We start from the raw sequence: 14,188 nt of genomic DNA, 5'->3' as shown, positions 1-14,188 counted from the left end.
TCCACTGGCCATGTTCGATGTCTTCACCTTTCTTCAAGACATTCTGGAGAACACTCCAGTGGTGGCTCTCCCTAGCACCAGAGGTGCTGTTATATTAATTAAGTAGTCCTAATAGTTGCCAAACAGATGGCTTAAAGGCTTAAGAACTGCAACATTACTTTCCTTTTAGGAGCAACATTCCCTCCCCACTGTCCACACCTTTGGTCTATTTTCTTCCCCTTCTTTTAAAGGATACGTCTGCACTGCAACAAACCAAACCAAAACGAACAAACCAAAACCAAAACCACGGCAGTGAGTTTCAGAGCCTGGGTCAGCTGACTTAGGCTTGTGCTATGGAGCTAAAAATAGCAGTTCCTACTTAGGCTCTGAAATGGTGAGTGGGAGGGTCTCAGAGCCCAAGCAGGAACATCTACACTGCTGTGTACAGCCTTGTAGCACGAGTCCTGCGAACTCAACTCAGTAATGCTCAGACTCGCTGTTGAGGCTGAGGTTTTTTGTTTTGGTTGTTTTTTTTTTTTGCAGTGTAGACATACCAAAACTTATTTTTTCAAAACTGCCTTTCTGTGCAATCAAGTCTTTCCTTTTAAAAGCTGCAGGTAGAAGTCCAGAATTATAAACTGACACTTGAATGTGGTATTAACACTGGAAATCTGTTATTGTATTGGTTACCTATATGAACTTGGCACAATCCATTACACCGCAGGAAGTGCAGTGCAGGGCGGATAAACAAAGCCACCATCTCTATTAGTCAGATTTTACACAAATTATTCATTTTGAAGTGCTCAGTTATGAACAGCTTGATCCTTGCCATCCAGTGCCTCAAAACTCTGCATTAGCCCTTGCACATGTATAGCCAGTAGCTGTTTATATTCTTCCCTCCACCCACAAAATACACACATGCAATATAATGGAAAGAAAGATTTGGCGCTTCTTCATGTACCCTATCTGCAAAACAGAGAGGCAGGATATGCAATCAGAGAAATTAAGGGGAAAAGCCTTGTCAAGCTGATTTTTACAGCTCCAATAAGGTATTTAGATGAACGAGTTTCATTTAATCCTATCCTCTATTCAGAGCAGACTTTAAGAACTTTTAGGAATTAATGTGAATTTTTTTTTAAATTACACATTGCAGCCTTAAATTACATTTACTGAAAAAAGCTCAGTGCATACAAATGTGTTCTTGAATAGGTGCACTTCCAGGACAACATTTAAACGTATATTAGTCATGTAAATGTTCAGAAATTTGTCAGTGCTTCCTGTATAAGAGTTTTGGAAAAATAACCAAATTCCAAATTTAACAAAAAAACTGTTACCGAACACTTGACCCAAATGTCAAACTGAATTGATTATAGAGATGAAGTGTTAATCACTACAATGGCTTTGTCCTATAAAATTAATGGGTCATGGCCAAATATTATATATGGGTCATTTTTTGAACTTCACAATTCAAATTTCTTAGATGACTTTGCTGCTATATGTTTTACAGAATCCTGTGTATTAAAGCTTCTAGTAACAGTCCTTGAAAAGTGGACTTTAACCAAACCTACTCACCAACCCTTTTTTCTGCAAGTCTATACATGTCCTCCCAGGCCCACTACCAATGCTGAAACTACCCACTGCAGAATTTTGCATTTCTGTTGTGTCAGCCACCCACTCCTTTATTCAGATCTTTCACTCTTTGGATCAGGTGTGCCCAGGACTCATGGGGGAGGCTCTTTCAATAGAGACTGCAAGGTCTGCTGAGTTTGTACTACAGAATTAGCAAGGAGTCAGGTAGAAAAAGAAAACCTGCTAAGAGTATGCAAGGTAGTTATCACAATCAGCCCAAGATTTAAAGGTTCAGATCAAGATTTGTGCTAGTTCTTATATTCCTATATTAAGAATTATAATCGGATGGAGAAAGTCTTAGTTAAAAAAAAGAACACCCACACACATTTGAATTCTATCTAAGCACTCCACTGCCCGAAAAGGCCACTATTTTGTAAGCCAATTAGAGTCCCTCTCTTTTTGGGAATAATAAGAATTGCTACTGCAAAGTTGGTTTATATTACTTAAGAATCTATACAAATATCCTTTTCATGAACAAAAACTCATGAGAAATTAAGCCACCTGCAGTTAGTATTAATCCCCTTAGTCTTGCATCCAACATAATATAAAATGTAAGTTTCAATACTCTATCTTAAAATGCAAAAAAAGCCCCAAATAAAATCTTCTATGTACTAAAGAGATATTTAGAGCACAACATAATGAATACAACTTCCAACTGTGGAAATCAAAGGAAGGAAATCAAGAATGAAGTAGAAGGAACAGGTGGAAGAGTAGATAGTTTTAAAGTTAGAGGACCATTTTGAGGAAAAAATAGTTAAGAGGACATTTTGAATAGGATTCTGACATGAAAAGGAGTAACGAGACATCATATTCAACTAATTCATTTTCTGCTACCCTTTTTTAAAAAAAAAACAACATTTAGAAGCAAAAAGAAAAGGAGTACTTGTGGCACCTTAGAGCTGACAAATTTATTTGAGCATAAGCTTTCATGAGCTACAGCTCACTTCATCGGATGCATGCACAAGTACTCCTTTTCTTTTTGCAGATACAGACTAACACTGCTGCTACTCTGAAATTTAACAAGCAGAATCCCTTATTTGTCTGTAGCAATTAGTCACTTGGAGTCTTCACACAATGCACAGTTCACCTGTGGAACTCATTTGCCAAAGGGTGTTGTGAAGGCCAAAAATATAACTGGGTTAAAAAAAAATTAGATAAGTACGCGGAAAACAGCCATAGTGGCTAATAGCCATTGATGGATATAAGCCTCTGACTGCCAGATGCTGGGACTGGATAACAGGGGATGGATCACATGATAATTGCTCTGTTCATTCCCTCTGAAGCATCTGGCATTGGCCACTGTTGGAAGACAAGCTAAATGGACCATAGGTCTGACCCAGTATAGCCATTCTTATACAGAAACAATCTACCAGGGGAACCAAGTTTCTTGTTTTTGCCAGTGATGCAAGCACACCATTTTCATGATGTGCTACATCAGAACACTGAATACGGACAGCTACTACACTTAAAGGGAAAGGATGAACTGGAAACATTTAGTTTACAAATGGCTACATTCTTATATAAACAAACTTGATAGGTGTCCTGTAATTATTGTTACTTACTTTCTCTCTCCCCCTCGCCCACCCCCACCCCGGCCAACAAAACATCTCAACTTAGAGTTTTCATTTTAAAACAGTACGTACCCTTAATACCAGCTTCTTGTATTTTTCAGACAAGTCCACCTTCACACATCTACCCTGGAACCAAAGTGCTTTGTTTGAACAATGCTCAACCATAGCCAAAGCATCCTCTCTGGTTTCCATCTCTATGAAAGCCTAAAAAAATTAGAATACATATAAAAACTATAGGAAGTGTATGTAACAATGCTATTACACAAAGTTCTTTAAACTAGAATATGGCTAAATCCTACAACTTTGATTTCACTACTTGATGTTTCAAAATGAGTATCAACCCAGTTTTACATTATACTCGCAACACAAACCAGGTGCACAGATGCACTCAGTCTTTGCAGTAAGCAATATTTTCACTGCAAAGAAGTTCTGAAATTAGACGGCAGGAGCCCAGCTGATCTGAAAGTAATCTTAAAGACAGTGTCAATGTATCCCTTCTTTGAAATCTAATTAAATGATAGTTCGTAAGCAGGAAACACCCTCAAGTCAATAACCGTATTCTGTGCTAAAGCTAAATAAAGGGCTGAAAGGCCTACTCAAGACTCATTCCATTCACAATTTCTGGAATGAAGTGTTAGACAGTTGCTCTCCCACAAGAGCTCTATGGTGGATGGATCTATTCTGTTTAACATGGATAAATTTGCTGGGGAAGACAGTGAGACAGTTTTGGCTCAAGTGTCATCAGTTTACAAAGGGTATAGCTTTTGCATTAAACTCTGAGTGGGTAGGATCTATGCAATTTTAACACGCAGCTGAGATGAGGGTGATCTGGTTATGGCTCAAACCAGATTCTATCTGGCTGGGGAAAGCAACTATAGAATAAAGTAGATTTGGTACTTGTCCCCATTAGTGAGGGCGTACCCAACTTTGCCCAAAACATTTGCAACATTTTAAGAGGCTTCTGAATCCCCAGAAGAGCACTGAGTAGCCCGTAAGGTTTTTGACTTCTCTTGGCTGTGGACCTTCTGACAGGCATCCATGGTTCTTTCACTTCCTCAGCGGATTAATGTAATACATGGCACACTGCTACACTGGAAGTTGACTCAAACTTATTTCCCTTCACTTAGCAGTATCAGCAGAAGGATCTTTATATCACAAGTGTTCCAACAGAGAACTCTAGCTGCAATTCAAGGTGCTATTGGAAATATAAAGTTCTCTTTAAGGGAACTGAAATGTCCTCTGATTTGGGTACTCATCCAAGAAAACCACCTCTCCTTCACAATCAATCTGCTCAAGCACTCAACGTAACAGCTGTTAAATTTAGAAGTCTGGGGGGCTCCTCAGAAGGTGCTTTCAATGGAAAACTCTCAACTCTGGAATTTGATTTACTTTTTTACCCCAAAGCCAGTGTGGTGACCCTGGTGCAAGGCTGATCTGCTTACAGAGTCTCTTGCTTGTTGATGGAAGTATGTTTTTATGTTATTGAGTTACACTTTTGTTTGTGGATGGTGTTATATAAAAATTTTTGCAGTTTTGTTTTTGTGCTTGTGTCTTGAGATGGGACATTTTAATAAATTAAAAAACTAAACAGTAATACATCAAGCTACATACTTAGCCAGAAAAACAGGGACAGAAAAAAGTATATTTGTAATAAGCAGCTAACATTGCTGTTGGATCTTTAACTTCTTTAAATTTGCACAGTGAAAATGAAATGTGTTAATGTATTTTGGCATCTAACTGCCTTAAAAAAACCCTCCAGAGCTAGTTAGCTTGTGAAGACAACAACATTTACCATCAGAGCTGATAAGTACCTTGAAGCAATTGCTCACAATTTGCTGTGCATGCACACATGTATGTTCATGCTTGCTTGCACCCATTTAATTAAGAAAATGTTCTAATCTACCATACATGCTTACTATGCAATTTTCAAGCAGATTTGTGAAATCAAACCCAAGGGTAACTGCAGTATCTTTAGAAGGAGTGAGGGAGTAAAACGAAGGGCTTTTTATTGTTGCTATGTAATTATTTGTTAGACTGCCCATAAGAAGCTTATGATTGGCTTTTGATAATATTTTTAATCAATGCAATGATCCCACAGATTTTTACCTATATAGGAGCTAATTAAATATTGTACCCAATACTGCATAGTTTCATAGGACTAGGATGCTTATGAGTTCCTCTTCTTCTACTAGACGTGTTTACTGGGAAACAACTCCTATATTTTGCCATGTTCTCCAGTAGTTTCCATATCCATACTGAATCAGAAAAGAAAAAGATGGCAAAATAGAGGTATCAATCTTCAAGATCAAATGTAAACATTTTATTCTGCCTTGAACATTTCTCCCTACTTCAAAAACAACACTTCAACCTAGTTTTTGAGATATTCAGACTGTATCCACTTTGGAGCTCTCACAATCCATTTAATCAAGTTCCCAACTTAAAATCTTGAAAATCTCTGGTTTCTTGCAGGCAGATCTATTCAACTTTCCACTTAATTATGCATGAATCAACTCAGTTATGTAAGTGTCTAGGGTGAATTACCTGGCTTTTCATTCTCATCAGTATGTAATTCTTTATTTTTCCATATGGCTCAGCTAGTTTGATTACGGCATTGTCAGAATATCCTGAATGAGGTAAATTACTGAGGTGAATCACGCGACCAGGTTCTGGTTTTGGTGGCTCAGTTTTTTGGTCAGGCTTCCCCTCTGGTTTCTAAAATTAAGAGTTTGTGAAACCTTAAAAATAAATACTACATAAAATCTGACATTTATATAACAAACAAACATTGATATTAAAGATTAAGTTCCTAATTTTATTATATGCATTACAACTGAAATATAAGGCACCAATTTTGTCATGGAGGTCGCAGAAGAGACGGAATCTGTGACCTCCGAAGACCTCTGTGACTGCAGCCCCGGTGGCTGGGAGCTGCAAGGTCCTGCCGCCTTCCACGGGGGGCAGGGAGTTGAGGTACCCCTGCTGCAGGGTCTGGGGGACCCCCGCAGCTCCTCTCTGCTGCTGGGGAGAGCTCCAGGGTCTCCCTGTCCCCTAAGCCCCCATGGGTGGTGGGGGCCCCAGACTTCCCAGCCACCCAACAACTGCCCAGTCCCTTCCCAATTTATCATGGATATTTTTAGTAAAAGTCAGGGACAGGTCACAGGCTTACATGAATTTTTCTTTATTGCTCATGACCAGTTTGTAACGTTCACTAAAAATATCCATGACAATCTTACCCGTAAACATAGCTAAAAACAAATTAATGCAAAAACTAAACATTAAGATGTCATAACACTGAATATATTATATTGATTAAAAATAAGATTTTAAAATGCAAAATTGAATTTACCTTTATTCTTTTATACTTATGGGACAAGTGCACTCTTACTGGCTTGCCAAATACTAGAGCTGGTGTTGTCATATAATATTCCACTGCAGCCTGGGCATCTTCAGTAGTGGACATTTCAATAAATGCCTGAAATTGTAAAAATTTATTTCTGCATTTATTTCAGTAATACTCTTTTAGGAGTGAATACTTTGTCTAAGAGCTTGTGCTGTTGAGTGCCTCTCTGGCAAAAGAAGATGCACTTTTAAAAAAGTGCAGTCAGGAAATGCAAAAGTAAAAGCTTTTTACAGTAGCATTAACTGGCCCCACAGATATATACCCTTATGCAATTAGGTATAAATTGTATATAGCATATTACTTAGGTGTACACCAAATATGCTCAGGACAAATTAGTGTTAATATAACTTTAAACAATCAGTTATAAACTTAAATACAAGTTAAATATAATGTTGCAGAATACTCTCAGTGTATTTGATTTCTGCGTGCCAAGGGGGAAAAAAGACAAGACATTAACCCTCCTTCCCCTTAGTGTTCCCCTCCTATGATAAGATGATACACAGTATATTCCAGGGAACATGGAGAATTCCAAGAACTCATCTGGTCTGAGAACAAGCAAAAAATTTCAATCTAAATAACTAACAAGGATTTGTAACATAAGTGGCTTTGTAAACTAAGAGTGCTCACTTTCACAAATGCTGTAAAGTTGTCTGGTGTTCACCGATACCAGTGAAATGTTACCCAGAACTAATTATGCCAACAAAAGATTTAAATAAACTTACCTCATTAATTTTGTTTAGAATCAGATGATTTGTAATTATTCCAAATGGCTCAACAAGCTGCAGCAATTGGTACCTCAAGTTTTTCCCTCTTTGAAAATCCATAATGTGAACAACTCTGCTTGTTTCCTGATAAAAGCAGAAAGAACTAACTAGTAAAGTTTACCAGTAGCATGAAATGAAATAGAATGTCAACTAACAAAGACATTATCAAAGGATTTCAGCCCCCAAATTTGACCTAAAATTACCAAGGAAAATAAGAACCATTTTACCAATGTCCTCGCTCCAGCCATAACTAAATGCATCAGGGCAAGACAGGGAATTCCAAGGGTACATAAGTCAATTCTGTACACCAAAGAAGAAGTTTATTCTGATCCAAGATGATGACTGTGACAATCTGGGGATAAGTCAATGTCAATTTATGAATTTCTTTCTGGTTTATGAATTGCATTTAACACTGTAGCCCTTCAGTGTGGATTGGAACAGCTATTTTGTAGCAGGAACCGACTGCCTGAGAAGCTGAAATACAGCCTTCAAAATTGAATAGAAGAACTGTGCTGCTACTAACATTTACTTTTAAAGACTCTCTGCCCCAGCAATCTCACCGGGGGTCAGAGCAAGGAAAATCCTGAGCAGAAGAACAAAGGTGTCACAGACTACTTTAAAGGTGACATGCTCTCTAAGCGAGGGAGTAATTACATCCCCAGAAAAAGACAACAGGTGGAGGACTGGGGGCAGGAGGGATTTTGCCATCCCCCAGGGACTCTCCAGAATGGTGAGGACTCAGAACGAGATTGTGTTCTGGCGTTTTTTGTTTTGCCTTAGATTTATAAGCTCTAGTGTGCCAAAGAGTAAAGGGCATGGGTTTAAGAAGTTCCCTGCAAAGCCTGTATTCCTTGCTTTAACTATCACATGTTCCCCAAGGGTTAAACTGTAAACCAGAGACCCCACAGCTCGGCTGAATTCTGGGAGAACATGCAAAACAGCTGGAGAGGCTTGGGAGGTCTCAGTAATAGCTTCAAGGCCTAGGGCAGCTGGACTGTGGAGTCCTTTATCCCAGGGAAAGGGACCAGACAGGGAACCTGCATCCTAAAAATGTACTTGAGAAGCCAGATCTAGAAACAGTGTCTGGACACAGCCCAGACCCACATGGGATAGAAAGTTTGGGTCCATTTAACAGTGTGGTGCCCATTCACTTGGTGGATCGTGACAATGATCATAGTAGGTGGTGAAACATGATGACTGATAGACTTTGTAATTTTAATCCAAAAGAGTATACATTAAATATATTCTTACCTTTTTAAAAAAAGATTTGTATATTGGACTAAGATGTTTGCTTCAACATCCAATACAACTTTGAATAACAATAAATCTACCCTGATACATTTTAAAGATATTTTGCACCCCCTCCACCAAAAAAGTAAGTTTGACATTCCTTGAAGCACATGCAAGATTATTATCCCCTGTGCAAATGAGATTTTAAATTAAAATGAACTTTTGAGCATAACAGTAATGACTGTCACTGAAAATTGAGATGTACAGCACCAGCAGCACAGAAACAATTTCAGTTTCTTACATCAGTTTGCATCTGCTTTAATGGTGATTTAAAAAAAAATAAAACCCGAAAAATTAGTGCATTTGTGTAAGCATTATGTGATGTACAAACAGTCAGACCAAAAAAGCTCAAACAAAGGAGAACAACATTCTAATGTATAGATGGCCATGTCCCTCGCTGCATCTCAACCTAAAACTGACTTATGTTCTAGACTACACCACTCAAATGCAATGCTTGAAGCTTCAAGGAATTTGGAAAAAAGACTTTTGAATGTTTTGGTCAGGTTTGTCTTATTTCTTCCCTCTTCTGTTTCTCAGGTGCCTCTCACCAAGGTATGTAACTACCCAAAGGGCTGAGAAGTGATGGTCAACATTCAAACTCTCTCGTCTTTGTCGTAAAACAACAGTATAGAGTGAGGAACCTCTCTTACAAAGGAGTTATAAACCTGTTTTTTCAAGGTTTTATGGTTAGTCACGATCAGGCATAATATGGCTAAGGGAAATGCAAGCGGTGTCTCAATATCAACCTTGAGAGATTACCTCAAAAGCTGTGTTTGTCTCCAGGTTTCTTCAATTCTTGACCTCTTTGCTAAGACTACAAACAAGATTTCCACTTGGTACCAACAGCAATGAGGTCCGTATGACTGTTTGGTATGTGGACTGAGTACCAATCCATTTTACAACAGCCAGCAAATCACAACCGTAATCACTGTCACTATCAACTTGTACTGTACTCAAGTGAGCTAGATATGAAAGATTCTATAAAGGAAGTTTGGGTCCACTGGCCAAACTGGACTGGGAGTCAGAAACCTGGGCTCTATTCCTCGCTGCGCTACTGACGTGCTGCATGATCTGTAAGTCACCTTTCCGGTCCTCTACTTCCCCTACCATCCATTTAGACTGTAAGCTCTTTGGGGTAGGGGTTGCCTATTTGTGTACACAGCACCCAGCACAATAGGACCATCATACAAATAAAAATAATTCTACCTCCCAAAGACATCTAATTCCCTCCTGTCAAATATATTAAAATGGGCAAGCTTCATAGCAGTGTAGCTGGATATTACTGTTTTGTAAAGCTGATTGTTAGAATAATAATTTAATACTAACCATTCTGTCTTTCTGCATATGTCGTGGTCCTGGCATGTTTCCATTTCCAGCCCCTTTATATTAGAAATTAAAAGTATATAAGCAACACTTAAATGCGTTATGGTTACTGTTGACATTTCATCTTTTAAAAATGTAACAAGTTAAAGATCACTTGTAATGCCATAACGTGAAGTTATTTGTCAAACATTTCAAATTACTGTAAATGTATAAAAAAATCAAATCCACATGTAATATTTTACAGTAAACCTTAAGAAGCAAAATCCATGGCTTGTGACCCAAAATTGGGGTCACCAGAATGTGTCAGTGGCCCAGAGGGCTGATTCAGCTCCCTGCTCTGGGTGTTGCAACCTGTGCACAGAGCCACAGTACTATTCAGGTTTGGCCCAGCTGCCTCTCTATCATGACCTGGGGCTGGCCTGAGCAAGGCCAAATTTGAGCAAGTGGCACTGCAACCGTATGCATCAGATCACAATGCCACCTGGGCCAAACCTGAGTGGCTCAGCAACCCTGGAAGTCACAATGCCCAGTGCAGGGAGCTGAGCCCAGCACACTCTGCAGAACAGAAATGGGAAGAAAGCTGTTGGTTTCACATTCTCTATTAAGCACCGCCACCCCTCTCCCCTGCCCCCACAAATGTACCCCCTGCCCAGAAGCCAGGACACACCTCACTTTCCATACCCTGTGTCCCACTCCCCAGCCCAGGTCTTTCAAATGTACCCCTCCCAAACAACCAAGCTATCCGTTTTGTCATCCCACCTGTCCTAGTCCCCAGACTCTTCCCCAATGCAGCCCAGTTCCTTCCCCAAGCCTCCCCACTTTATCCCCAGGGCCCTAAAATCCTCCCATCCCTTACCCTCTGCCCTCCCAGGGAGCCATGGGGGGCTGTCTCAGCTTGCTTCCTCCCCCAGCCCCAATTGCTGGTGGGGAGTACCCAGGTTTTCACATCTGGCTGGAGAATATGGAATCTTAGTGCCAAGCCCCCGATAGACCCCTAGCTGGGGAGGAGGCCTACACTGGGTCTGGGGGCATGTTGGGGAGTGTCTGGGTCACAACAGGCCATCAAGGTTTACAAATGGGTCCTGATCCCAAAAAGATTGAGAACTACTGCTTTTAGATATTGATCCAGAGCACACTGCTGAAGTCACTTAAGGTATGCATTGACCCCAATAACCCAACTGGAATTTAACAGAACTGCTATACTGAAAAGTCTCCCATATTTATTTATACGTAAATGAGCTGAAACGTTTTTATTAAAAAGTGCAAAAAAAAAAATTAATGTAATGTTTTGGTTGAGATTTTGGATGCAAACCTCAGAATTATGACCCTACAGCAACACTGATTCTACCATACTGCATATATTAAGGAATAAATTAAAGTAAGTCTGTTAAGCAGTTAGTTAAGTCAAAATTTCAGCTTATGAAATTTCTAAGTATGAATGAAAAGAAACTAATGAAAACATTAGTTCTCTTTAAAACATTTTTCTGCAGCGTTTGCAAGACAGATATGCACTAACATGATGCTAGACTCTAGAGAATGACACCCAGAAAGCTAGATTGTCTCATCTACTTTAATGATTCACATTACTTGAAGTGGAAAAGTAAACAGTATAAATGAAAGGTAGGGGTTTTTTTTTTGTTTTGTTTTAACAATATACGGTTTTAGTAACAAAAGAAAAGTTAACTATTTTTAAAGTTCTTGAGTTTTTTAATCTGACAGTGACAACTTCAAACAAATTCAAAATAAAAACTTGTGGCTATGTTAATGTTGCTGTGAGATCCTTCAGTTTCCTTAGCTAAGTTTTGACTCTCATCCTGCATAAAGTTACACGCCTCATTTAGTAGAACCCAACATTTCAGATAACCAGGAATTTGAGAGGAGTGTATTGAAAAAGATTTGTTTACTCATGTTACCTCTTGGCCCAATTGGCGGTCCAAGATGAAACGGAGGTGGTGGAGGCCCCAAAATTCCTGGTGCAGGATTTGTAGATTGCTGCAACATAGACCGATCACCCCTAGAAATGTAGATACAAAACAAAGCATATTAACCTTTAAAAGAAAAACTTTTCACTGAGCCCCTAGAAAAGTTGTGTCCACATCACAAATACATTTGATACCATATCCTTGAGAGAAAGGAAAATTACAGCTAATTCTAGAAACCTCCCAAACTCACAGTAAGCTTTTCTACAAAGTTTGAAGAATTTAGCCAATTCCCAGTAGCCAGAGAACTAATCCTGAAGCAAGAGACAGACCCAAAAAGATGAAAAAAGAACGAGAAGTACTTGTGGCACCTTAGAGACTAACAAATTTATCTGGGCATAAGCTTTCGTGGGCTAAAGCCCACTTCATTAGATGCATGCAGTGGAAAATACAGTAGGAAGACAGATATATATATATACACACAGAGAACATGAAAAAATGGGGGTTGCCCATGTTCTCTGTATATATCTTCCTACTGTATTTTCCACTGTATGCATCTGATGAAGTGGGCTTTAGCCCACAAAAGCTTATGCTCAAATAAATTTGTTAGTCTCTAAGGTGCCACAAGTACTCCTCATTCTTTTTGCTGATACAGACTAACATGGCTACCACTCTGAAACCTGTCACCAAAAGATGAAGGTCACCATCTGCTAATGAAATCCAGGGACAACACATGCTGAGAAGCTTTGAGAAGGTGGAGGTTGGTGGGATTTCTAACAAGGGTGTTACTGGACTCTGTCTTGGAACTTCACCTGTATCCACCACCTCTAGTGAGTTGGTGTCTGAAGAACTCAGGGGGAAAAAACCCTGTTTACATTAAGAAGATTCTTTTTGCAACCATAAGGGCTAGAAAATAGATTTTTTTTAAAACAAAATCCTAAATCTGTTAATGGTTTAAGGCCCTTCTATGAATCTGGGAAAGCTTCCTCCACACAACCAAAGAGTGGATTTTTAAAGATGTTCTTTCCTACATATAATGCTTCAATAATAGTCCTGTCTTAGGACGTACCAGGGATAGTGAGCAAGTGCTGCATCACACGAAAACCAGTACTCTACTTCTTCCAATGGTATGTGTTGTCCATTTATAGCTGTGATAGATCATCGGATGTGTGGTGGTATAAAAGCTTTACTGGCACTTATATGGGCTAAACTGTATAAATCAGTAATGTCTACACTATTAATATTATTACAGCTAAATATAAAATTACCACAGTAATAATTAAAATGTACTTCTGCATCTTTATTGTATCAAGTTGTATACAGTTTAAAGATGAATTACTTGTACTAGTAGTTTAACTAAGAATTAAGGGGAAATTTGTAAGAATTATGCTATTTTAGCAGCTAATAGCTACAGTATTCATGATTGGAAGATTACAAACACAATATAATATATACACCACTGCAGTGTGAGCACCCTAAATTCTACATATTTGTATGTCTAGGGGAAAAGATTACTGAAAACAAAAAAAGTCTTAACATTGCCTGATCAAAAGAGCAACCCTGAAAATCTTCTCACACAGAAGTTTTCAGGTGCCTGGCATTTGCCTTAGAAGTCTGATCATAAAGTTTTAGCAAGTCTGCCTACTCCTTAGAAAAAAGTAGTTTGTGCTTTATTAAAAAAAAGTTTGTCCAGCTTCAACCTAATCATTTTGGGACAGTGAAATTTCCAAGACAGAAATTGATCATATTCTTCCCATGCTCCACATCTGTGATCATTTACTGAAGTCATGATCTGACACTGAACTCCAAATTTGAGATTTGGATTCCTAGGTATCAAAGGATTTATTAACCATTTTTATCCCATAGGTTTTATGGCAGGATTACTTCTCAAAATATGGCAATTTTATAGCTAAGATTTCAGTTTTAGTGTAATGTACTTTAAAGGCAGATACTTTCCTAAACAATGGATTTCTTTAGTTATTTTACGCAAATGTTTAGTTAGTTAAATAAATATTATTTGATCACCATGTAAAGCTATTTAATAATGAATTATTTCAAGTTTTCATTCTGCAATTTATTATTCCCTATTCTCTGCACAAACTCCCCTAGAGCAAACATGAAGGAGTGAAGGAAACAGACATCAAAGCAGATAAAAATCAGGATTATTTTTATAAATCAAATAAGTGTAAAAAAGTGATTTTTAAGTTATATGCTGCTAGTTGTTTACTTTCTTCCCCTTTTTAGTGTCTTAAGTTGCTAAAGTGGCCATTTATATCTAATTTTCTAATCATTAAAAAAATTACGTAAAATCTG

At 38.5% G+C, this 14,188-nt stretch overlaps 1 protein-coding gene across 5 annotated transcripts in view; it reads right to left on the bottom strand.

Annotated features, from left to right (window-relative positions):
- Positions 1-14,188, bottom strand: part of MATR3 (matrin 3) — a 44,448-nt gene that overhangs the window by 9,013 nt on the left and 21,247 nt on the right. For all 5 annotated transcript variants that reach the window (XM_073356009.1, XM_073356012.1, XM_073356011.1 and 2 more), the window contains 6 exons: positions 11,870-11,970; positions 9,960-10,012; positions 7,302-7,427; positions 6,526-6,651; positions 5,721-5,891; positions 3,252-3,383 (listed from right to left, as the gene is read on the bottom strand). In XM_073356009.1, coding sequence (XP_073212110.1) covers positions 3,252-3,383; positions 5,721-5,891; positions 6,526-6,651; positions 7,302-7,427; positions 9,960-10,012; positions 11,870-11,970 — 709 coding nt within the window. The remainder of the gene's footprint in view (positions 1-3,251; positions 3,384-5,720; positions 5,892-6,525; positions 6,652-7,301; positions 7,428-9,959; positions 10,013-11,869; positions 11,971-14,188) is intronic.

This window comes from Lepidochelys kempii, chromosome 8 (assembly GCF_965140285.1).
Source record: "Lepidochelys kempii isolate rLepKem1 chromosome 8, rLepKem1.hap1, whole genome shotgun sequence".
NCBI classification, from domain to species: domain Eukaryota; kingdom Metazoa; phylum Chordata; order Testudines; family Cheloniidae; genus Lepidochelys; species Lepidochelys kempii.
This window is presented reverse-complemented; position numbering and strand designations above follow the sequence as displayed.